The sequence below is a fragment of the Podarcis raffonei genome, chromosome 6, assembly GCF_027172205.1.
Source record: "Podarcis raffonei isolate rPodRaf1 chromosome 6, rPodRaf1.pri, whole genome shotgun sequence".
NCBI lineage: Eukaryota > Metazoa > Chordata > Lepidosauria > Squamata > Lacertidae > Podarcis > Podarcis raffonei.
The window spans coordinates 48,842,569-48,867,173 of record NC_070607.1 but is presented as its reverse complement, the minus strand read 5'-3'; the positions used below and the strand labels follow the sequence as shown (position 1 = coordinate 48,867,173).

Here is a 24,605-nt window from a genome sequence, read left to right as displayed (position 1 = left end):
GTTTTTCTTAGCTCAGAAGTGTGCATGTTTAAATGCACAGATAACACACAGCCTATTAGAGTACTTTCCAAAGCCCATGAGCCAAAGTCAAGAATGAATATATTGCAAAATGCATCAGTGTGGGTTTGCTCATATTTATCCTACAGTCCCCACTCTCTGCTACTCAGCTATATGACAATTTCAGACATTCAGGTTCAGAGAAATACTTTGGCTTGCATTAGTGAGAGGCAGCAACAGAATTTTATCAAAAGCAATGATGAACGGTTTAGAGTATAGTATTAGTGGGAGAACAGGCAGATACTAATACCTTCACATCAGCCACCAAGTGAGCCTAAGTGCTCCCAATGCAATTGTACATAAAGGAGGTGCAATGAGTTGTGTATAAGGTGGGATATGCTCGCAGGTGGCTGACATGATCAGTGTCCACAAAGTCCACAGCCTTAACAAGGACCTGATGCTGCTTCCGAGCCTCTATCATATTCTCCACATCACTTGCTTGAATAACAGAATCCGCCTTGGAGTAGAGGTATAGCTCAGGCCATCTAGAGAGTTGCTTCGACATGGCATCATAGTGGCTCTCATGTACAAAGCGGGTCACAGGATACAGTACCATCCGCCATGTCACCACCAGAACTGCAAATGTCAGTAAAAGGGCATACTTAACACATACATTGTATGATGATAGGACAACTGAGAGGGCACCAAGCGCACCCCGCAGATTCTTCCTGCCAGGAGCACTGTCAAACACAGTACCCACTACCCTTAGATGCTGGAACTGCTGGTGAGTGTGAAGAAGCTCCACAATGTAGCGGTACAGCATGACACCTCCATTGCTGAAGACATGAAAGAGCAGGGGCTTCGTCTCTACTTTGTAGTCAAAGAGGAGCTCCAGCAGCTTCTTTGCCAAGTTCTGCAAGGAATTTATACCCAAGGATTCTGAAAAGAAAATCAATCTCCAAGGAGCCGTATAGCGGATCACTACACATCCCTGTGAGGAATACACAAGTTTTAGTGTGTGCCATACAGTAAAAAGAACAAGAATTGGACAAGGTGTGCCAAGAGAAATATTCATATACTGCATATTTGAGAATTGCTCTCAATTTTCACTCCAGGAAATGGTAACATCTTAGAAGCAATACTCCTATATAGACTAGCAATTAGGTACGTTAGGTTATCGAAAAGGGTGAGTCCTGAGGACTGAGTAACAAACTAAATTATCTGCAGTGGACTACAGTAATGGGCAAATGAAGCTCTTTCATTTCAAGTCAGTGACTCATCCAAAAAAACCTTAACTCCAATCACAAATCCCATACTTGTCAGCTGACATGCTTATAGCATGTTTTATACCAGTGTTTGAGCAAGAGAGTGGAAAGGAATCCATTATAGCATGGCTATAACAGCAGGTAGAGAGAGACAACTGCTCAGTCTCAGCCTTTAACAAGGGAACCACATTTCAGTCTAAAACATCTATTATTGGAAAGAAATAAAGTGAACATCAGATAGGACTTCAGTTAATTTTCAGAATCTTTGAAGAGCTAGGCAATAAACACAAAATAGTAGGCTTTTGAATGTCCCCTAGAATACATTTTAAAGAGGATGCCAAGCAAACTTCTTAAGCTAAAGTTGCTACCAAAACTAAACACTTCAAATATTCCCAAGCTTTCCGTTAACATAAAAGAGTTGAAAAAGATTTCAATCAGGCCATACAGAAAATTCAACTTTGAAATCAGTCAAGCTACTCTCTGCGACTTATTATGTATGTATGTAATTTGTATACCACCCTTCATCTGAAGATTGCAGGGCAGTTCACAACAGAAAAATACAAAATACACAATAAAACAAAAACAAACCAATAACGCCCCCTCCTACAACACACATTTTAAAAGCCATAGAATGTTAATCAGCCAAACGCCTGGTTGAAGAGAAACATTTTCACTTGGCACTAGAGTCTACTCTACGCAAGTCCTGGGAATGATCAGGTCAGGAAATTCTCACCCTAGAATTTTCGCTTTTTGAGTAGTTCTTTTATACACAATGTTCAGGTGTGCCACATGCCACCCAAAGTACAATCCATCCAAGTGTTCTTGATGTATTTCTGGATTGGCCACAAATTATTCTTTCTCTGAAGAACACTGCAACAACTGCAGTCAAGTAAGTTCACTACTCACCTCCTGAAGGTAGATGGTGCTGTACTTCTGCAGGTACCTATCCTTGCAGCCAGCCCACCCAAGCAGTATCACCACGGGCAGATTGCCTTTACTTCTCTTTGCAGCACCCGACTCTGATAAAAAGGAAGGAAGATTAAAAGTCTGCCTTAGTCTTAACGAAAGGACTAATGTGCCACCAGACACGCAAAGTTTTGGGGGCTGCAGCCGCCTCCGGAGAACATCCCTGCACTTGTCAGGAGATTCCTGGGTAAGATGTGCGCGTGCGCGCCGCTTATTTGCGATTAATTCATACTTCCAAAGGCGAAGTACCTCGGCAATGGAAGCAGATTTCAGGGCCAAGCCAAAGGGAACGCTGCCTAAAATCAAACTCTTAAAAAAACAAAAAACAACCCGACCCCACGAAGACAGCCCTCGCCTATTTCCAGTTTCCACCTTCAGCACGTCGGTCACACCTTCCTTTTCCTCTCCACCGGCCGTACCAGCGAAACCTCCCAAACCCTCGCACACTCACCAGCATTTCTCTCCCGCGGCGTCGGGGGCAGCTCCACTACGAACCCCAACTCCTTGGACCCCATCCCTACGGCGGCTACCTCAGAACTGCCGCTTCCGCCTCAGCCCCGCCGGAAATGCCCGCCCTCTTCGAGTCGCCTGACGAATCAGGAGCAGGCGAGAGCGCGCGCGGCTGCTCCGTGACCCCCACTTCGCCGGTAACCGGGATGGTGCTTAGCAACGCAGCGGCCTTAGCAACCGAGCGGCCACCCCTTTGCATATACAGTATAAATACACACACACACACACACACACACACACACACACACTCACACTGCCCGTTTTCGTCAAAAACAAAACAAAACCGAGCTGCGCTTCTTCGTTGACAGGTTTGCCAGTGGGTCCCCGCTGGAAGTTTTGAAGCAGCCCAGGAAAGAAGGAACAGTGGAGGCTAGAGCAGTCTGTATATGGCAAGAGCAGAACGAGGGGTGTGTAGGGAATTGTGAAGGCTTCGAGACTGAGAGGGTGGTGGGCAGAGACCACGAACTGAGAAGCTAGAATTCAAGCCTGGGTCTCTGAACGAGGAGAAAAAGGCACTTGACACTTTGCTGCATTATTCGTTTATTCTGCATCTCAAATTCCAAAGCTGAGCTCCAGCAGAAAATCAGGGTGGGAGAAAACAAGCCCCACCCCACTCCGCAAGAACATATTTCTGGGGATGCAAAGAAGTTTTGCATTTTGTTGTTTATGTTTGCCCTGGCAGGGTTATCATTTGTTTTGTTTTGTTTTCCTAGCAGGATTCCTGTGACTTTAACAACTGCATGATGGAGTAGTTCAGACACTTGGTGAGTTGAACCTTAATGTCTTTCTGCAGGAAACTCATCACAAATCTGAACTACAATGGACAACAATTTTTAGCTCACAGCTTATCTAAATTTTAGATTCTAGAGCCTACAGTATATTGTTTTTGCCAAGCACATCACTATGAAGGATTCTAGGTTGGGTTGTTTTCATTATGGCTATTTTTGAATGGGTTAAGATGATTCTAATACCAGGCAGAGAGGATCTCCTTTGGGGAGTACTGTAATATAATTAGTTCTTTCAGGGAAGAAGAGTTAGAATGCATTCCTAACCATTCCTACTTAAGAGTAAGTTCATTGAATCCAACAGAGCTTACTGCGAGGTAAGTGAATTTATGATTGCAGCCTTAGTTACTGGGAAAGATTTTAACATTGTATGTACCAGATGTGAAAACACAGAGAAATGAAAGGGATATCTTCTAAAATGATTTTATTCAGGTAACTAGGCTAATTGATATATGAAGAAGTTACTGTCCTTTGGCTAAAGTATGTGCTTTTTACTTTATGTCCTACAATTCATCAGGCATATTGATTGTACGCTTCTGCTTACATAGAGCGTTGGAGAAACTGAGATTGGACTCCACTACGTGGTTGGATCACTGTGTCTATTGGATCTTTAGTTTATATAATAGATACTTAGTGGTTATGTGTATTTATTAACACCTCCAGGATCTTTATAAACTTGACATCTCATGAGAAATAGGAAAAACCCACAAATTTCAATAACTTTTTGAGACATGATATATATGACCAAGCCCATAAGAAATATTTTTAAGGTGGAGGAATTTTAAAAGCTTAAGTTGTTAGAAATTAACAAATTGCAAAAGATACTACTGGGACAGGCTCCTTCACTAAAGATGGGAGCCGGGTAACATAATCAATATTCTGAGTGTTTAGAAGTTTCTGTTTTCTGATACTAAAGAATATATAAAAGCTTAAAAAGGACTGGTAGTTTTCCATTAGAATTCTGTGAGCACTTCTCAGAAGAACTTGTACCACATTTAACTCCATTGTTTAACAATATAGTGAGGTGCCCAAGGTTGAAACTCCTGATATATGTAGGGAGGTGATATTAGTAGTTATCCAAAAGCATTTTGCCCCTTGGGGCAATCCTGTTCATATATTAGATGTGAAAATGTTTACTATATTTCTCAGTGGAAGGATTAATTATACTCCTATACATTTGCACACCCTATATTTAAAGCATATTTATACCACTTTAACAGCCATAGTTTTCCCCAAAGAATCATGGAAACTGGAGCTTACCCTTAAATGAATACAGTTCCTAAGATTCTTTGCAAAAGCCTTATGCTTTAAACGAATCAAATGCTGTGATTATGACCCATAATCAGGTTGTGAATATCATTCAGTTTCATGAAATGCCCAAAATCCTAATCATTTTTCTCTGGATATGGACAGTACATTGGATTGCTTGAAAAAGATTGCCTTAAAAGGCTTTCAAATAAAATGAATTTCAGGGAACGTTTGGACTGAGAAGTAGCATTCATTCATTCGCTTTTCTGTGAGGGGTCCGTAGCCATTGCTCTGAAAGAGATTAAACAGGTTGCTCTTCCTGCGGACAATACTAGGTTGTTTTTGAAGAACCTGCTGCAGTTCTTGCCTGCTCTGCTCAATAACCTAAGAATGTATAGTATTATTCAACCTTTAAATCACCTTAGACAAATCAGAACAGTGGAAGGAATTCAAAGTCATGCTAAAACAAAAGTTCCATCAGCACAAACATTTTTGCTTGCCTGATGGAAATACCTCTCCTCTCCTCTCCATGTTGTTCTGGGCGTTCTCCTGGCACCTCCCCAAGCTAATTTGTGGGGATGGGGGTGCACAGGGGAGGGGAGGAAGGAAAGTCCCATTGCTTAGTTAAATCCAGCCCTTTAACACCCAAGGTAAAAAAAGAAATAGTATTTTGCATTGAAAGAAAATGTGTGGGGTCAGTAGCAGTGTTTAAGGCTCCAGATTACAAATAAGCTTCAAGACCTGAAAAATGGAAGTTTTGTTTTTACACTGTTCAACATTAAGGATGCTGTACATATTTTGAATGGCTGTTAAGGTCTCTCAAGGGATGTACAGCAACACTAAAATGGCAGTGTTTCCTAAAGTGTTAGATCTGTTTCAGATTGTGCTTATGGTTCCATTAAAGTGGTTAACAGCTTGGCAAAAATATTATATGGCAAGGCAAGAAGCCAAGGATTGCTAGATTTACTATGCATTAGCCAATTAAGCATGGTGGGCTTCCTGTTCTGGATTTCACATTGGATTGCTATGCTGCTGAGTTTTGTGATTTCATTAGTTTGGTACAAGTGCCAGAAAACAAATATTGGAAGAAGATGGAAAACAAAGGGATAGGTAGGTTTTTCTTTCTAAAGATAGACTTAAAACCTGGCAGCATTATGTCCCTGACTTCATATGGGAGAAATGGAAAGAAAGATTACCTCAGATGTCTCCCCTCTTCCTTTTTTAAAATCCTCCATAGCAGCTGTGTTGGCAGCACTCAAATGTATACCCAATTGGCATCTTGGATAAATAGGCAGTTTCTATTTGTGGCTCAATATATCCTTGTACACAAATTCAAATGTCTACAAATAAAAAGGCTGGTGAGAGAGAAAGCTCTTGAAAACACTTTCTACAGAATTAAGTGCTTTTGTCATTTAACAATATGTACACATGGCAGATTTCTCATGTTCTGAGTTCAGCACGTGAACTGGTATGTTTTTACCTCACTGACATCCAGAACCTATCTGTGCAGATGGCAAACTTATGCCAGTCTCAATCTTTTCCAACTCAATCCAGAAGGCAATTGTGGGCTGAAGTCCCTATGTGTCTGGATTGCAGAAGATAGATGTGGAACATATCATACCTTTTGAGAGTTTCTCTGTGGCTGTGCCTTTAAAAATGCATTTTCCTTTGTTGGAAGCCTGAATCTCTTTGTGTCAACTATGAATAAAGGTAAACATATTCACAGTAGGTGGTGCCATTGAATCTTCAAATAAGAACATGATGTGGCCATGCAGCCTTCTCCCCTGTGACTGACTTCTGTGTATCAAGTGCTGCAGCCAAGTAGATGAAGATTTATCTTTAACAGTCAAAGGACTCATTGCTTCCTAGAAAAAGGAGGGAATATATGCCCCCATAAAAATATGGAGATGTTAATTTAGAATCAAACTAGCAATTGTTTCAGTTGGAAAGTTCTTTTAACTAGATCAGTGTAGAGGACACAGGTGCACAATATGGAGCTATAATTTATAGTGAATGTCCCAAGATGAAAAACAACTTCTGCCAAAACGCAAATATCAGCTACAAGGCTCACGAGTAAGATTTCACAAATATTCTGTAAATCAAGTGAATGAGACTCATGTTTCACCTCTTCCTCTGAAAGGCTGCTACAGCTGTTCCCTTGTCAGTGCTAACATTTGTTATGGCTAATAACACTTTCAATCACAACTATTTGAGGAAAATTGATTTATTTAGAACCTTCTCTCCTGTGCTGAAAATACTCTGCCAAGGACAAAAGCTCCTGCAAACCACAGGTTGTTAATTCCCTGATGGATTCCTATGCATGTCTCAGCACTGCTTCTTTATACATTTTTGAAGGGGCTGTAAAGAAAAAAAATGAGATAGGTAAGGTCTTCTTTATATTTAATGTTGCCTTTATCATAGCAATTCTGTAAATGTTACCCCTCAAATTTTTGTATGTGAATCAAATTTGAGTTTCATGTGCTATCTATAGGATAAATAAGATTAGTGGGGCAGTGCTGACATAACTTCCAAGATATCTGTGTTGAGTTTTTGCCTTTCAGACTGACCTACTGAATCCATTTTAACTAGGCTCTTCACCAAATGCCAAAATTTGGTAACTACAGAATGACACTGCTTGTTAAAGCCTACATTACTGAAAGACTTGTTAGTACCTTGACAAAACAAACTAGGCTTTAATATGGTTCAAACTATGGCTTAAAACAAGCATGGTGACTTGCTTTAAATTACTATTTTAATGTGAGATGCAAGGTGTGCCAGTGCCAAAGTCAGGCATAGGCAAACTCGGCCTTCCAGATGCTTTGAGACTACAACTCCCATCATTCCTGACCACTGGTCCTGTTAGCTAGGGATGATGGGAGTTGTAGTCCTGAAACATCTGGAGGGCCGAGTTTGCCTATGCCTGGTCAAAGTAGATGGGGCTGGTGTATTCTCTGATCTCACAAATGCATAGGTCTAAGGTTCTCTTCTCTTCTCAACAGAAGGACACAACCAGTCATGACTTCCATAAAGGAGCAGGCAGCCATCAGCAGATTAATAAGTTTTCTACAGGAATGGGACAGTGCTGGCAAAATTGCTCGAAGCCACATTCTAGAAAATTTTATGCTAACCAACCAAGGCAAGACAGGTCCAGAACTGGAAATAGAATTCTCTCAAGGAGCCAGTTTGTTTCTCGCCCGTCTAACTGCTTGGCTCAGGTTGACGTATCCTCTTCCTTGGAGATCTCTTGTTAAAGTGTAACAAGAGCCAGAAAAGAAAGCAATAATTTCTCCATTAAAATTACCAGAATTGGCTACATATTGGTTTGATAAATTATATTTATTTTTATACCAGTTATTAGTATAAATTGCACCAACTTTTGTTATATTTAGGGCAATTGTGCTCCAGTTATGGTAGCAGAATTTAATAATCCTGGACTCTGACTTTTCCTGCAATATTGCCCAATGTCTTAAGTTTACAGAAAACTTTGCAAGTCCTACTTCAGACATGTCATTCCTCTAAATAAAGTATGAACTCCTGCAAAAGGGCTGAGGTGGGTAGGGAGAAAATCAGATTCAGCTGAGTTTTAGTGTGCCAGAATGTATTTAATTTAAAGCCTTCACAAACTCACAATAGTTACATGTATGGAACATGCCTAGAGCAACAATTGAAGTCCATTGGCATCTTCCTATCAGCTGCAAGTGGGTGAGTAAAAAATATACCATTTCTATATTTGGATAGGATCCTGAGGTTTTTAGCACATTATGTTGGTGTGAAAGAGGTAGTGAGAACGTGGTGTTTGGGAAAATGTAATCGTATTATCAAAGAGATTGGTAAATATAAAAAGCTCTGCTTTCTGTGGCTTGGTGCTTCTTTGTCTGTTGCCTAAATAACCATTTTATCAAACATGAAATCATGCAACTTGCACACTGGCATGGCTTCAGGAATAAAAACTACTCCAACAACCATAGGGAGTGTTCTTAGGTGAAGCATTCCTATAATCTCCTTGGCTGAGATACCAGGTTGTAAGTGTTGGATTTGGGAATACCTATGCCCAGTTCTGTATAAGGAAAATGTGGTCAAAGTTTTCTTCCCCCGTAAGATGACTGGAATTGCTTTAGTTCATCAGCTTGCATTCCTGTAAACAATGGAATACTATTTAGTGAATGACTGAAGTGCAAAGTCTTTCCCTTGGCAGCTCTGCTGCTTTAGTAAAGGGGTTACCAAAGTGGTGTTTAGGAAGAGAAGCAGTGGAGCTGCCAATTACTTTGCCTATGAAAAGAAACTTAACTGTTAATAAGTGTTAAATAATAACTGAAATCATATTATGCAACCTTGTTGCAAATAGACTTTAGATCTGTTGCTTTCTTCTCCACATTTTTTCAGCCAGCGATACATTATTGAATTCCTGGAAGTTGGTGGTATCCTCACATTGCTGGAAATACTTGGGCTCAACCAACTGAAAGAGGAGGACAAAAGGGAGTCCATAAAGCTTCTTCAGTTAGTAGCAAGATCTGGCAGGAAGTTCAAAGAGATTATTTGTGAAAGCTATGGTAAGGTAGATTGTGACAAATGAGATGTACTGCCAGATATTTAAGTGAAGTGGTTTTCTGGCCTCAGGGTTTTCCCCATAGAGCTCAGCTTATTCTTTCCACCCCAGTGAATACTGCTGATAGAAAAGAGTTGCTTTCTTCTTCAGTATCTCACCTGTCACAAGTTCATCAATAAAAGGGCATGGAAACATTTGATTCTCACAAGGATCTTACTTTGTAGTGTTTTCCTTTCATTGCAGTATATAGCAGCCAGGATATTTCTACCCGTAGAAGATGAATAGATCTCTGAAACATCAGCATATTAATATCTCTGTAAAGTTTCCTTTCTAGGGTAGAGTAGGATGAAGTGTTTTAACTACAGTATTAAAAATTAGTGTATGGGGAGTTAAACACAAATAAATTCAGCTGGGAGGGAATATAAACTTTTTTTAGTATCTACCACAAAGTCACAGTGGATGCTTGTTTACTTCATTGCTCCACTGAAATGGATGAGTGTGATATATGTCCATCCCAGTCCAGCAAGGGAAAGCTATATGTGAAAAGTACACTGTAAATGGGGATGCATATTTTGCATCTGAATGTGCATTCACATAGGAGTGCTCAATGAATCTCATTTAACTGGTTGAATATGGCTTTTCATGCAAATCTGAAGCTGCATCCAAATTCAGAGCCAGTCATTGCTGCCCATAACTAGTTGTGTGAGCTTGAACTATATTGATTAGATTGGATTTATATTCTGCATTATCCCACTGGCTCAAAGCAGCTTACAGTGGCTTTCCCCCTAAACCTTAATAGTCCTGTCCCCTAAGCTCCTACTTCCTACTTGCTGCAAGCCATATATAAGAGAGAGGCGTGCACGCTCTCTCTCTCTCTCTCTCTCTCTCTCTCTCTCTCACACACACACACACACACACACACACACACACACAGTCTTGTGTTTACTCAGAAGTGAATCCCACTGAGTCCAGTTTGGCTTACTCCCAAGAATACAAAGTGCATGTTTAACAATTGTAACCTTAGACCAGCACAATTTCAAAAACAAGGACTGATTGAAACAGGGATTAAATCAACTGAATAAGGAGGCTATTTATTATTTATTTATTCATTTGCCCTAAAGTCTACAGAATTTTTACATAAATGGGCAAATACTTGAAAACTCAAAGTCTGAAAACCATTGCATATTTTAGCTAGTGTGAGCTGCAATGGCTTCACTCCACTTTCTTTTCAGTTGTAGACTCTGAAGGTATATGGAAAACAAGATTTACTTGAAGATAGCCCTGTACATTGATCCAAAATTTTCCATACATGATACCATTTTTGAAACCCATTTAGTGATTAAATAGATGTGATGTTAAGTGTGTCTTTACATAAATCACACACATTTTAAGAATTGCAAATAGCAATTGGTTACAATCATGTTCACTATTAGAGTGATTGCCTGCCAATGGTACTCTGCATATTTATCAATGTATAATAAGGGTGTCCTTTGTTACTTACAAAATACTTGTATTAAAACTTAAATACAAGCTAAAACATGGGGCTGCTTAGCTGACACTATCTAGCCTGCGTGTTCAGAAAGCTTTTTTCCTTTATAGGTGTACGATCAATTGCTGAGTTTTTTGCCACCTGCAAGTCAGAAGAGACTCAAGAGCAAGTACAGATTCTTCTGGATGCTTTAGGCCATGGCAACCCCAAGTACCAGAATCAAGTGTACAAAGGGCTGATTGCTCTTCTAAAGTGCACCTCTCCAAAAGCCCAGCAACTGTCCCTACAAACATTGAGGACAATACAGGTGAGCAACAACAAGATGGAGTGGGGGGGGGGAAGGCATGGGGTTGCAATCTTTGTTTCATCCACTATGTGGAACTTCTTCCCATCATCTGTTACAGACAACATGCATTTTTTCCTCAGGGGCATCTGTGTTTCTAGCCAGTGCAGGGTCTACAAACTGCACATATATATTGCTATTAACAATTAAATGGATCTAAGTGCCAAATACCATGCCAAAGGAACCAACTATATTAGGCAAGAAAGGCTAACAGATCTGACCTGAGTTTGATAATTGAAGTATAAGTAATGGAGATATAAGTAACCCAAATACATTGCCTTAAAATACAATGTTTGTAATTGTATTTAAATAGGTTTAAAGGGAGTTTCTTTTTAAAAATTACTGAAATCCTATTCTGCCCCCATGTCTAAAATCTGAAATAGTACCCCTGAAAATATGTGGGTTTTTTAGCTAAGAACTGTCAGCTGTAGAACACACCACCCCAATTATGGCTAGATCTAGAAGATTAGGGACACATAGAACTTATTGACACCTCCCTTAACCATTCTAGCTAATGATTATTTCTAATTAATGCACTTATAAAACTGATTGGTATAACAGATTCATGAAGAAAGAGTGGTCTCCCTAAATACTGCCCTTGCATCTTTATGGTTCATTGCAGCATGTTGTCTGATCTCACAGGGTGAGAGTTAACATTACTGCATTAGAGAAGTTGTTTTTTTGTTCATTTTACAGCTCTTGCACCCCAAGTTGTTTATATCAGCACAGCTTTAATTTGCAACAGGGAACTTCAATCAGTTACAGCAATCTTCCTTTTACATTCTTACAAAATGAATTGTCTCCCCTCAGAGTGTTTCATGTATATGCTAAAATATCGTCTGACGTGCTCCTAAAAGGGATTTGCATCACCAGGTCAAAATATAATCTTTTGTCTGCTTGATCATGCTGAAGATTTGGGTAGCCCAGCTCTTCCTTGTGATCTCTTGATTGTGACCTATATTTTTCATGCTTGTTCTGTATTAGAGCATACTAAGACGGGGTCTCAAATATTCTTCTCTTGCTCGTTTACTTTGGCAGACAATTGTGGGAGATGCCCATCCAAGTATTGTGGACTCAGTGCTTAGTGTGCTCCGTTCTCTGCACCTGGAGGTGCAATATGAGGGTAAGATGACTCTATGCACTCACCTCCACTTTTGAAGCCAACCCTCAAATCGTTGAGTCCAGGTGACTACCACATACTGAAATTGAAAATCAGTTTTAAAATAATGCACCAGTGAGCCAAATGTCTATAGGAAGGGAAGAACCCTAATAACTAAGGCATTCATGAAAAAGCAAATTTTATGTAAGGTACAGCACAAGGTAGCCTACTTACAAGGCATACTGGTCTTTGGCTGGTGCCAAAGCTGGATGAATCCAGTGTGTGTTCTAATTTGCATGGAAGCTACCACAATTTTCTTTTTTAATGCTATATTTGCTTCAAAACAGATAACTTACAAATTCCCAAGTAGCATAAACAACATGTCTTCAAAGCAGGTGACTCACTGGCCTTTATTCCATACAGTTAAGCTGTGTGGTTAGTGCTACCAATTTTTTTTTTAACTATACGCATTTTATGAAAGAACCAACAGGCGGTGCCTTTACGGAGGGATTGAAGTCTTTAGGAACTTGAGAACTGCACAATTAACGTGCTATATTGCCTAGTGCATTAACAAATCCACTTTAAAAAAAATTGAGTGTTCTTTGTCCTATAACTGCCATATAAACGTAAGAAGGACCTGCTGGATAAGGCCAGTGGCCCATCTAGTCCAGTATCCCATTCTCAGTGGCAGCTAGCAGCCTATGGAAAGCCCAAAAGCAGGACCTGTGCTCTCCCCGCCTATGATTCCCAGTAACTGGTAAACATACTGGAACAAATGATTAACAAAGTTGAACCACCTTTTAGGCTTTGTGTAGGCAAATTATTCCCCAAGAAAAACTGAGCCTTGCTCTGTGCAACAGGAGCTACCTTACTACTATTAAAGGTAAAGGTACCCCTGCCCGTACGGGCAAGTCTTGCCAGACTCTAGGGTTGTGCGCCCATCTCACTCAAGAGGCCGGGGGCCAGCGCTGTCTGCAGACACTTCCGGGTCACGTGGCCAGTGTGACAATGCTGCATCTGGCGAGCCAGCGCAGCACACGGAAACGCCGTTTACCTTCCCGCCAGTAAGCGGTCCCTATTTATCTACTTGCACCCGGGGGTGCTTTCGAACTGCTAGGTTGGCAGGCGCTGGGACCGAGCAACGGGAGCGCACCCCGCTGCGGGGATTCAAACCGCCGACCTTTCGATCAGCAAGCCCTAGGCGCTGAGGCTTTTACCCACAGCGCCACCCATGTCCCTACCTTACTACTATTACTCTGTGACAAAGCACCCACTTTAGTATCTTCCTTCTTCTAGCGATTCAACTAATCAAGGACCTCATGGCATATGATGTGCGGCCAGCTTTGCTAAAAGGACTGGTTGCATTGCTAAAGCCATCAAGACAGGAGACTGCCAAAATGCAAGCCAGAATCCTGGAAGGTGAGATCCACAAATGCTGCCATTTGGACCCACTTATGAAGATGTTCCCCACTTCTACATCTCCTTCCCTATCTCTAGAGTATATTAGTCTAAGGCTGTGTTCACATTCTCGTTTACTGTGCACTCACTGCATTTCTGGTTTTTGTGTTCACAAGATGTTAGCCAAAATGCATGTTTACTGTACTTCATACTACTGTTTGGTGCATTGTTTCTCAAAAAAGCTTCACACCAATTGGAGTTATTAAGCTGTTCCCAATTTGTCTCCACCCTTGTATGAACATCTCTGCATAGGGTAAAGATATTCCTGCCTGTCAACATTCTCAGGTGCGTATAGAAAAAGGAACAAATTGAAGCTGTGCAGATGTAAACAGCTTGGGGTGCAAGAGCTATGAAATGCACTGAAAAAACAACTTCACTGCTCTCTAAGGCAGTATTGTGAACACACACTTACTGTAGCATTAATATTCTTCATGTGTTGAGAAGGGAAGGCATATATTTTAACAACTAAAGTCCATCCTCTGTTCCTTTTCTTTTATCGTGGGGCCCAACCTCTTTCCTCATTCATACCTGAAAACCTCTATCAAGTTCCAAGTTTGCTCAGAGCGGGACTGTAGGGGTATGGAATGAGAACCCATTGTGATAGAACAGAAATTCATCTCAATCACCAGTCTGAGAAACTGGAGCAGGGAGGGCTGCAGGCAAACATTGACATCTTTCAAAGCAGACCCAAACCAACATTCCCTGCTTACCATCAAGGAATCAAATTTCTGCATGGCGTGTGAAACAGTAATTAGCTGGTGCTAGCCTTAGTTAAACTGTGCTGCTGGATAGGTACTGAATGAATTTTCTGTGCAATTCAGTTCTTTCTGGACAGTGTTTTAGGTCAAAAGCAAAGCTTTGGGGCAGCTATGAGACACAGTACCTGACTCCTACATTGTTTCCTACATACAGAAGCTGGTACATTACACCTGATGGAGTCCTTGCCAGCATATATTCAGCAAGCTGCCGCTGCCAAAGCCATTGGGTAAGAGATTATGATGGGTTACTGGAACCAGTTGCCAACACAGAGGCAAACTGTGAAACACGCTTAGCCCAGTTTTGGGTAGGCCACAGATGCAAACTAGAAAACACCTCACTTACTGTGTGAAAACAGCCACCAGTCCACAGTCCAGACTGGCAGATTATATACACCTGCTACTCAGATGGAGGCAGTAGGGCACTGTTTTTATATATTTTTAATTGATGGTGTTAACTATATGTTTTAATCATACTATGATATCTACTTGCTGCATTTTGTTCCAAGAACCTCAAAGTAGCAATTTTAGTCTCTTAACATAGCACACTGGCTAAGAGTGACTTGCATTGCCCAAGGCCAGCAAGTAACCAAGCATATCTATTTGAAACCCTCCCCACCCCCATCCAAACATTACTACAAAATGGCTTTCAAGGGTTGAAGTTGAATCCATGCCTTCTGCTTCTTGATGCAACATTAGACAGCCAGCATCACATCCAGTCCCTTAAAACACATTCAGAACTAGAATACCTATATAATCCAGCCACTATCCTCTTACCTTTCAGAGTTTATAACATGAGCTAGAATAGTCAGGTTATCAATGGAGCTATACATAAAATATCCTCTGAATATACAGCTCCTCTCTAATCATTTTACGGTTATCATCTTCAGCACTAGACAAAGTATTTGCTGCTTAGCCAAATTCATGTCACCATCCGCCTTACTATGCTTAGCACCATAACAACTCATTCAATACAACAGATTTGCCCAGTCAGCTTATTTTCTTGGCAGCGTGTGCAACAGTGCAACAGGAAAGCTGAACCTATTTGATGTCTCCTATTACTATTGGATGTCTCACTGTCAACCAGCTGGTAAAGGGCACAGAACAACCTAGATCTCTCTGGCGTGTAAATTAGTGGGATGCTCTCTCTGCTCTTAAACCCCCTTCCCCCTCTCTTATCTGTTTATTGAAAACATTTTTATCCCACTCTTCAAACACTCAACTTTGCAGAATTCTGGCCCAAGACTCCAGAGATGTGGCTGAGGAGCTGGTCTTCTTGAGAGTGGTGCATGGTCTCATGTGTGCAATGGGCAACAAAGATCACACTAATTGCCAGAGGCAGGCCAGCATTACCCTAGAGGCAAGTGACTTTGTTGAAAAGGAGGGAACTGGGAGTAGATGTCTACTGTCACTTTTTCAAAGCTCTCTAACTGAAGGGGTTGTTTCGGTGGGTGGAATGGATGGATTGGATGAGATAAAACGTTAGTCAGTGGATTAAGCACTAAAGAATACAAAGATCAGACTATGACAGGAGTAAGTAAGGGTTTCTTAGAATTTAACATGCATGGCTTGTAGATGTTGGAAGCATGGGAGCAGAAACTGCCTGTATATTTAAGCCAAAATATACAGAAGTATTTTAAAACTGTTTCTAATGTATTTTAATGCCCTGGGAACTTAGGGTGAAGGGCGGGTAATTAATAAACTACTACTACTAGAGAACTGTGCTGGGAAATTACGGTTGAGGCTAGAGCTTTGGAAAGGGATAACGGCAGCCCCCCACTAAAGATTCTGAGTGATGAAGACCAGAACAATAAATACTAATGAAACCTGGATAGTAAATATTAGATTGCAGAGTTTTATACTCCTGTAGCTTACAAAGGGCTGCATCCAACATTATACAGTCAAACATCGGATCCCGAACACCTGTGTTTTGGAATGTTTTGACTACCAAACTCCGAAAACCCAGAAGTAAATGCTCCGGTTTTCGAACGTTTTTCAGAAGCCAAACATCCAACGTAGCTTCCGCTTGAGTGCAGAAAGCTCCTGCAACCAATCAGAAGCCGCACCTCGATTGTCAGACATTTCGGAAGCCAAACGTTCGACAACTGAGGTTTGACTGTACAAGCTAAGTTTCACTTGTGCAATGGAGTCCTGTTTCCTCACCTCTCTGCATTCAAAATTTGCTCCAGAGTATACCCAACCCTCTGGAGTCTGGAGAGTTTAAGGATGCATCATGGGCTGGAGACGAGGGAGAAGTTATGTTAACTCAAGCAGAGGTCTGCTGCACAAACAGAAAAGCAGAGTTAGATACAACCCAAGGATTATTCTTATTTTCCCTATGAATTAAATTGTATTCCCCTGCAGCATTTTGTAAGGATGTTCATAGTGGTGGAGAATCAAACCCGGAGCGCCATGGGAGAAAAATTGTTCGAGCTCTTTATGGTATGTCTTGTCTAGCCTCTGTACTAAGGTTATGGGACTCAGATATGAGATGTTTTATTTGCCAAAAGCAACAGTGAGATTTAAGACAAAACACCTGAAATCCCAAACCACTTTTCTGAATTGTTCAGAAGTCTTGTCTTCCCCCAGCAACTATAGTAAGAATCACTATCTTCTGTGGCATAGCCAGTGTAGACAAGATCTTCAGTAACTGTTAAATTCAAATGAATGCTTTAAGAGAGCCAGAGTTCAGAAAGGGTAGTGGTATCTTCTTACTACTTCTGCCATTGTAAAAGCTGCTTTCTGTTTACCAGGTTTCTCTTATCCTCTTATCTTAAACCACTTAGAAACCTATTTTAAGAGCATTAAGCAGTATTTAAATTAATAACAATCTTGAAGAGGAGGAACAGAGAAAGTGGCACAGTAGAGGGAAAGCACAGCTCTAGACCTTTTTTTCAGAATAAGGCCAAGAACATCATCTGCCAGAGTAATTGCAGAGCAACACTGCTGCCTCCAGCATATGACTGTGGTGATGAGGCTTTCCAATTTGCTTATGACAGATTAACCAAAAAAGTCTGAGAATGAAGAAAATAATCAAGCAGAGGCCTAAAATACTTAACTTGCCTCTTTAAACCACAACACCATCCGATGCAATATTCCAGCCTTCTTTCCGTACTGTGATTCATCTTCCTAGCAATTTTTGCTTTTCCATTCCTAAGTAAACATATTCAACCATATTTCTCCATTTCTGTAAAAGTTGTTCTGAACATTGGATTGGCAGATTTTGAAAGAAATTAATTTGGGAAGCCTGCATATTTTAAAGTGTGGATTTACTAGTAAAGCTAATTCTAATACAGCCTCTGTCTTCATAGCTGCTTATGAAGGTTATAATAACCAACCACCTACAATTATTGAATGATGTTTTATACGAAGTCTCAAAACTATTTACAATAAATATTTTTTATTTTTCTAAACATTAAAACACAAGGCATTAGTACAGCAGCACTAAAGTCCAGATTGAGCAACTGCAACAATATAATTAAAGCTGCCCCCTATGTCAAAGAATAAAAATGATATTCCCTGGTGGCAAAATGATAATAAAATTGTCATCAGGTGTGCCTTTCTGGAGAGAGCATTTTAAAAAGATGGTGAACTATTACAGAGTAGGCCCATTCATCTTTCTTCTAAATTTTCCAAATATCCAATTTCAATCAAAAGCCAGGCAGCCATTAGTCCTTTAGCTAATTAAAAAATTCCAAGAAGTTCACTGTTCAGATACAGTCATCCTAGCCTTTGAGTGAAGAGACATGTAGAGACAACTCCATTAGAGTGGCCTTGTTTCAAGGAAGAGATGCCAATGAACCATCAGGAATTGCCCTCCATTTATTTCCAGCCCTGAACCTTGGAAATTTCCTGCTTTTCAATAAAGTGCCTGTCTTACCTTTCTTCCCTCTAGCAAGATGCTACAAACTTGTACCTGAATATGGATGCTGTGCAGGCTGTTATCCTGGCCACCAATATAGTCAATATTCCGGAATATATTTTGGCTCAGGCAAAAATGGATATTCCAGGTATGTTGGGCACAGTAGTGGACAAAATAACTTTGGAATATGTAGATACCTCCTTAATGCTAAAAAAAGGGGGGGGAGGGAAGGGAAATAATGGGATGACATATTGTGTAGGCAGGTTGTGAATAAGTACAAAAATATGAAATGGGACAAATTAGTTCACAAGAAAAAAAGTACTGTGTCTACTCTTGAGAGTGATGTGCATGTTGGCATGCAACCCTTTGAGGGCTGGCAAAGCCTCAATGTGGCTCTCAAGCAAAAAATGTTAGCCACCCCTGTATTATGCATTTATAATCTTTACGGCTTCGCTTGTGCATACTGCATTTTATTTTATGGAAACTGCCATGTGAGGATGCTTAGCCTGGAGGCGGTTGGAGGATGGATGGCGGCTAATGGATTGAAGTTGAATCCTGACAAGACAGAAGTACTGTTTTTGGGGGACAGGGGGTGGGCTGGTGTGGAGGAATCCCTGGTCCTGAATAGGGTAACTGTGCCCCTGAAGGACCAGGTGTGCAGCCTGGGAGTCATTTTGGACTCACAGCTGTCCATGGAGGCGCAGGTCAATTCTGTATCCAGGGCAGCTGTCTACCAACTCCACCTGGTACGCAGGCTGAGACCCTACCTGCCCGCGGACTGTCTCGCCAGAGTGGTGCATGCTCTAGTTATCTCCCGCTTGGACTACTGCAATGTGCTCTACGTGGGGCTACCTTTGAAGGTGACTCGGAAACTACAACTAATCCAGAATGCGGCAGCTAGACTGGTGACTGGGGGCGGCCGCCGAGACCACAGAACACCGGTCTTGAAAGACCTATACTGGCTCCCAGTACGTTTCCGAGCACAATTCAAAGTGCTGGTGTTGACCTTTAAAGCCCTAAATGGCCTCAGCCCAGTATACCTGAAGGCGCGTCTCCAGCCCCATCGTTCTGCCCGGACGCCGAGGTCCAGCGCCGAGGGCCTTCTGGCAGTTCCCTCATTGCGAGAAGCCAAGTTACAGGGAACCAGGCAGAGGGCCTTCTCGGTAGTGGCGCCCGCCCTGTGGAACGCCCTCCCATCAGATGTCAAAGCGATAAACAACTACTTGACATTCAGAAGACATCTTAAGGCAGCCCTGTTCAGGGAAGTTTTTAATGTGTGATATTTTAGTATTTTTTGGTTTCTATGGAAGCCGCCCAGAGTGGCTGGCGAAACCCAGCCAGATGGGCAGGGTACAAATAATAAATAGAATAGATAGATAGATAGATAGATAGATAGATAGATAGATAGATAGAAGGCAGCTTACCAGTACTTTAAGTAAATACAGTGGTACCTTGGGTTACAAATGCTTCAGGTTACAAACACTTTGGGTTACAAACTCCACTAACCCGGTAGTAGTACCTCAGGTTGAGAACTTTGCCCCAGGATGAAAATGGAAATCACGCAGCGATGGTGCGGCAGCAGCGGGAGGCCCCATTAGCGAAAGAGCACCTCAGGTTAAGAACAGTTTCGGGTTAAGAACAGACCTCCAGAACGAAATAAGTTCGTAACCCGAGGTACCACTGTATCTTGTTTGTAAAACAGCACAGTGGTACCTTAGTTCCCGAACTCAATCCATTCTGGAAGTCCGTTCGACTTCCAAAACATTCAAAAACCAAGGCACGGCTTCTCATTGGCCCTGGAAACAATGCCGACAGCCAAAACGGATATTCAGCTTCCAAAAAACATTTGCAAACCAGAACACTTACTTCCAGGTTTGCGGCATTTGGGAGCTGATTTGTTCATCAACTAAGTTTTTTGGGAACCAAGATACCACTGTATTTAAAAAATAAGCTACCATACTTGGTACTGAAGTAATGAACTGAGTTATAGTTCTTGAACTCTTTTTCCTCCTTCAGAGAGAAACTCAACTGCAGAAGATGAAGAGGAACAGCCATCTCAAAATAGAGAGTTGCTGCTTTAGTTAGTGACCTCTCAATTGTCCTCATTTATTGGGCTGTTGTTCATTTTCATCTATTTTTTTCATGCATTCTGTTTCAGGCCCTACTACCCATCCCCATGAGAAAAAGATGCAAAGCTCCAAGTGCCTTATGACAGGTGACTTTGAGTCCCTGTCCCCCTCCCTTTTCTCAAATCTGAAATCTACTTAGTTTGGTTATCAACCACCAGACACATCAATTGCTCTAATTGTTCTTCAACAGCTGCCTTTGCAACAACACAACCATAGACTAATTTGTGTCATACTTATGAAAATAAGGAATAATCCCTTGTACAGCCACTTTGAGTTCTGAGGAGGAGACAGGATATCTATGTAATAAATAAAAACAGTACTGAACAACTAAATTTAAGTCTCTGTGATCATACATACCAGACACAATACCTCACTCCAATTTGCAGGTTCAACTGAAACTGAAATAAATGAACATACAGAAGATACATGGGCATCTGGTTAGCCATTGTGAGAACAGAATGCTTGCAGGCTGCTCTGCTCTTACACCGTGAACTCTAAATCCCCTTGCCAACTTATTTTTGTGCAGACAGACTGAACCCTAATGTAGTAGAGCATCCAGAAGTCTACCATAAGACCCAATGTTCTTTTCTTGAGAAATATTATTAAAGGCAAAACATTTACATGATTTGCAAGCCAAAAACAGAAACTGCCATTCTCTAGCAGCGCTACTGGGAAAGCAGCAATGGCTTCTCTAGTTATGCATTCAGCAATATAAACACTCTCTTGAATACTTCATAGCTTTACAGATATATAAAGGGATTTTTGAAGTAATACAGCTCTTTATGAGAAATTAAGGAGCAATCGTATGCTTAAGCCCATTGATTTCAGATACGGTTTTGTATAGGATTTGGCTGCTCTTTTCCTGAAGTGTACTTTAGCACAATGGATAGTATGTATGCTTACAGATCAGGCCTATCTACTTCATAGAGATGGAGATAAAATGTTGAAACTTCATATCAGTTGTTTCCCAACTCCTAGCTCTCTTCTCTTGGAAAGCATGCTATGCCATTAGCATCTCCTTAGCCACTTTGTATGCCTTAGATTTTAGGAATCAATTAACACTTGCATGTAGTAATGACACCCTAAATTCACTTTATAATCGGCAATGCCAGCAGACAAAATTAGCAGCATCATTCTCATCCTTTGAAAGCTACACTGATACATCCATGCATATATCAGACTTTTCCTCATAGGGTGTAAGCACATACCATATATAAATAAATAAACACACACACACACAACTTGTTTAACACTTTGGGGAAGGATACTGAAGCATACCCACACACTACTTTGCTCTTGAGTAGTCCAAATAGGTGCAAATTTTAAACTTCACAGTTACAATGAAATGGCCCAAACAGTTGATACTTTTTGCCATTCTACTGATAAAACGCAAAAACTCAGAAAGGCAGAAATTAATTTCCGTTTCAGAACAGACTGACACTATAATTGATTTTATTCTGTGATCGCCCTGAGACCTCTGGGTACAGGGCGGTATATAAATTCAATAAATAAATAATAATTGTAAAGATTTTTGTAGACTTTTTTCAAAATAATAGCCATCAGAGATAGTTTTCTTTTAAGCACATGATTAATGCATAAAACCAATAAAATTGTTTAACACTGACAGATTTCAATACCAATGTTTGACTAGTTTCAGAAGTCATAAACGGAATTCTTGCCTCTACATGAATGAAGACTATCACAGTCCAACACATTGACTTAAATAGATATGATTATGGTCATTGTCCATTTGCAACATTTATAACAGGAACAGCCAGGAGCTGCGTACTCTCAGGTCTGCGTGAGAAAATACCCAGACCTCCCAGGGACTAATAACATTTGGTACAGCCAGGAGCTGCGTACTCTCAGGTCTGCGTGAGAAAATACCCAGACCTCCCAGGGACTAATAACATTTGGTACTATATGGGCCTAGGTTGTTAAATTGCACACATGAGGGTAGTGTTCCCCTCCACGAAGCCTTTGGAGAGCAGCAGTTGAAATAGCCACAGAAGCTAAGGAGTGGAGTCCTTTCTATCCAAGTTGGCTACCTTGGTCTTGTCAGGCAGAGTGGCTGGGTATAAATATTTTAAATAAATCCACAATGTTTTAAAAACATTTATTTATGCAGTTTTAACAGCCTTTATACACACATTGCACAGTATCCATCCCTTATCTCTTTTCCAGACTTCCCAATCCATCTCTCTTGTAGATTAAATTGTATATTGTACCCTCTAAGATAATCTCCAAAATACCTCCACTCTACTCTTCTCTTTAACTCATCCTTATTCCTTAGTTTTGCAATCAAGGTTACTAATTCTACATATTCTATCAGTTTGTTTTACCAAGTTTCCTTCGTGGGTATCTCTACTTCTTTCCAATTTTTTTGCATATATTATTCTAGCTGCAGTGATTGCGTGCAGAAAGATATTGAGTGCCTTTTTTGGAATGCCATCACCTATTATCCCTAACAGGAAGGCCTCTGGTCTTTTGGGAAATGTGAATTTTAAAATCTTTAATTATTCTTTAGAGCAGGCATCCCCAAACTCGGCCCTCCAGCTGTTTTGAGACTACAATTCCCATAATCCCTGACCACTAGTACTGTTAGCTAGGGATGATGGGAGTTGTAGTCCCAAAACAGGTGGAGGGCCAAGTTTTGGGATGCCTGCACTAGAGTATTTACACGACCACCACATATGAATCAGGGTTCCCTCTACCTTGTGGCACTTCCAGCATAAATTAGACCCTTTTTTATACATTTTCACTAATTTATTGGGCTGTCAAGTACCACTGGTACATCATCTTTTGTAGGTTTTCCTTAATAAGTTAACAGGCAGAAAAATTCATGGTTTCCCCCCCATAATTTTTCCCATGTGGACAATTCTATGTTGCAACCAATATCTATGGCCCATTTTGTCATTGTCGCCTTTACCATCTCATCTTTGGTCTCCCACTCCAATAACACCTTATAAATTTTTGAGATTAATTTATCATCCTTTCCTAATACAATTTTTTTCAAATTCTGAACTCATTTCCGCCAATCCCTTTTCCTTATCTCTTTAAAATACTGGTAACTCATTCACCTGAAAATACTGAAACCAATCTATAGTATGATCCCAAATATCTTCTCCTTTTTAAGGGTGAACTCCTCCTTCTATAAACTTTTAAGTGGCCCATTAGTCCATATTCAACCTTTTTGCTGAGACCACCTCAGTTGGGGATATCCATCTTGGGGGTTTTCTCTCTAAGAGATCTTTGTTTCGCTGCCAAACCGTGTACATACTTCTTCTTATGACATGGTTTTGGAAACCTTTGTGCACCCTTGATTTGTCATAATGCAGATATGCATGCCATTCAAAGTGTAGATCAAAACCTTCTAGGTCTAAAATGTTGGTATCTCTTAGCTCCATCTATTCTTTCATCCAACAGAGACACGCTGCCTCATAATAAAATCTAAGGTCTGGAAGGGCAAAGTCCCCTCTTTCTCTTACATCTGTCAGATTTTTATACTTAATTCGGGTTTCCTTACTACCAAATGAAGTTTGTCACGTCCTTCTTTCACATTTTAAAACAGTTTGGGCTATTACCACGAGTGTTTGAAATAAGATCATCTTGGGCAAAACATTCATTTTGACTGCGGATATTCTTCCTAACAAAGAAAGGTTCAGTCTAGTCCATTTTTCTAGATTCTTTTTATTTCATTCCAGATTTTAACATAGTTATCCTGGAAAAGGTTTAAATCCTTAGCTGATATCCATATCCCCAAATATTTTTCTGTTTTAATTCCCATAATATTCTCAAGTCTTTCTTTTGCCTGTAAGTCTAAATTTTTTACTATCATTTTTGTTTTTTCCTTATTTATATAGAATCCTGCCAATTTGCCAAATTTTGTTATAGTTTCTATTGCCCTTGGGACACTTTCCACCGAATTTTCCAACATCAACACGTCGTCTGCAAAGGCTTTCACTTTGTATTCTCTCTGCCCAACCTTAATTCCTGTTATTTCATCATTTTTCATATTTCTCTAGTTAACACTTCTAATACGTATTAGGATAAACAACAGTGGCAACAGGGGGCATCCCTGCCTTGTCCCCTTCTTGATGCTACTTTTTTCTGTGACATTACTATTTATTATTAAGCTAGCCTATTGCTCTGT

At 40.6% G+C, this 24,605-nt stretch overlaps 2 protein-coding genes and 1 long non-coding RNA gene across 20 annotated transcripts; 1 reads left to right on the top strand and 2 right to left on the bottom strand.

Moving 5' to 3' along the window:
- Positions 1-221: 221 nt before the first annotated feature.
- TMEM53 (transmembrane protein 53) lies at positions 222-2,823 on the bottom strand. Its single transcript, XM_053392674.1, has 3 exons — positions 2,680-2,823; positions 2,169-2,281; positions 222-988 (listed from the first exon to the last, which is right to left on the bottom strand). The coding sequence occupies exons 1-3, from the start codon at positions 2,741-2,743 to the stop codon at positions 332-334; spliced, it is 834 nt and encodes a 277-aa protein (XP_053248649.1). The 5' UTR covers positions 2,744-2,823; the 3' UTR covers positions 222-331.
- Positions 2,822-20,784, top strand: ARMH1 (armadillo like helical domain containing 1). 18 transcript variants are annotated; one of them, XM_053392663.1, is made up of 14 exons: positions 2,965-3,145; positions 3,455-3,502; positions 7,127-7,153; positions 7,774-7,992; positions 8,405-8,473; positions 9,155-9,321; positions 10,917-11,113; positions 12,188-12,272; positions 13,545-13,667; positions 14,619-14,691; positions 15,692-15,821; positions 16,826-16,903; positions 18,357-18,471; positions 20,340-20,784. In XM_053392663.1, the coding sequence occupies exons 4-14, from the start codon at positions 7,787-7,789 to the stop codon at positions 20,402-20,404; spliced, it is 1,308 nt and encodes a 435-aa protein (XP_053248638.1). In that variant the 5' UTR covers positions 2,965-3,145; positions 3,455-3,502; positions 7,127-7,153; positions 7,774-7,786; the 3' UTR covers positions 20,405-20,784. The 18 variants fall into 18 exon arrangements, with proteins under 18 accessions (XP_053248639.1, XP_053248643.1, XP_053248638.1 ...); XM_053392658.1 differs by having other exon boundaries at positions 7,004-7,153; XM_053392664.1 differs by lacking the exons at positions 2,965-3,145; positions 7,127-7,153 and adding an exon at positions 2,822-2,875 and having other exon boundaries at positions 3,452-3,502; positions 7,771-7,992.
- On the bottom strand, positions 17,113-22,292 carry LOC128415880 (uncharacterized). Its single transcript, XR_008331095.1, has 2 exons — positions 20,810-22,292; positions 17,113-18,530 (listed from the first exon to the last, which is right to left on the bottom strand). It is a non-coding gene; the product is annotated as an uncharacterized LOC128415880 (long non-coding RNA).
- Positions 22,293-24,605: the final 2,313 nt, after the last annotated feature.

What these genes read in the sequence shown, in the direction of transcription:
- TMEM53 (XM_053392674.1), bottom strand. Translation starts at nt 2,743, where the DNA reads ATGGGGTCCAAGGAGTTGGGGTTCGTAGTGGAGCTGCCCCCGACGCCG. An exon ending in GCCGCGGGAGAGAAATGCTG is followed by an intron (nt 2,282 to 2,679) that starts GTGAGTGTGCGA and finishes CCTTTTTATCAG; the next exon opens with AGTCGGGTGCTGCAAAGAGA. An exon ending in GCACCATCTACCTTCAGGAG is followed by an intron (nt 989 to 2,168) that starts GTGAGTAGTGAA and finishes TATTCCTCACAG; the next exon opens with GGATGTGTAGTGATCCGCTA.
- ARMH1 (XM_053392664.1), top strand. Translation starts at nt 7,787, where the DNA reads ATGACTTCCATAAAGGAGCAGGCAGCCATCAGCAGATTAATAAGTTTT. An exon ending in AAACATTGAGGACAATACAG is followed by an intron (nt 11,114 to 12,187) that starts GTGAGCAACAAC and finishes TTACTTTGGCAG; the next exon opens with ACAATTGTGGGAGATGCCCA. An exon ending in GCAAGCCAGAATCCTGGAAG is followed by an intron (nt 13,668 to 14,618) that starts GTGAGATCCACA and finishes TCCTACATACAG; the next exon opens with AAGCTGGTACATTACACCTG.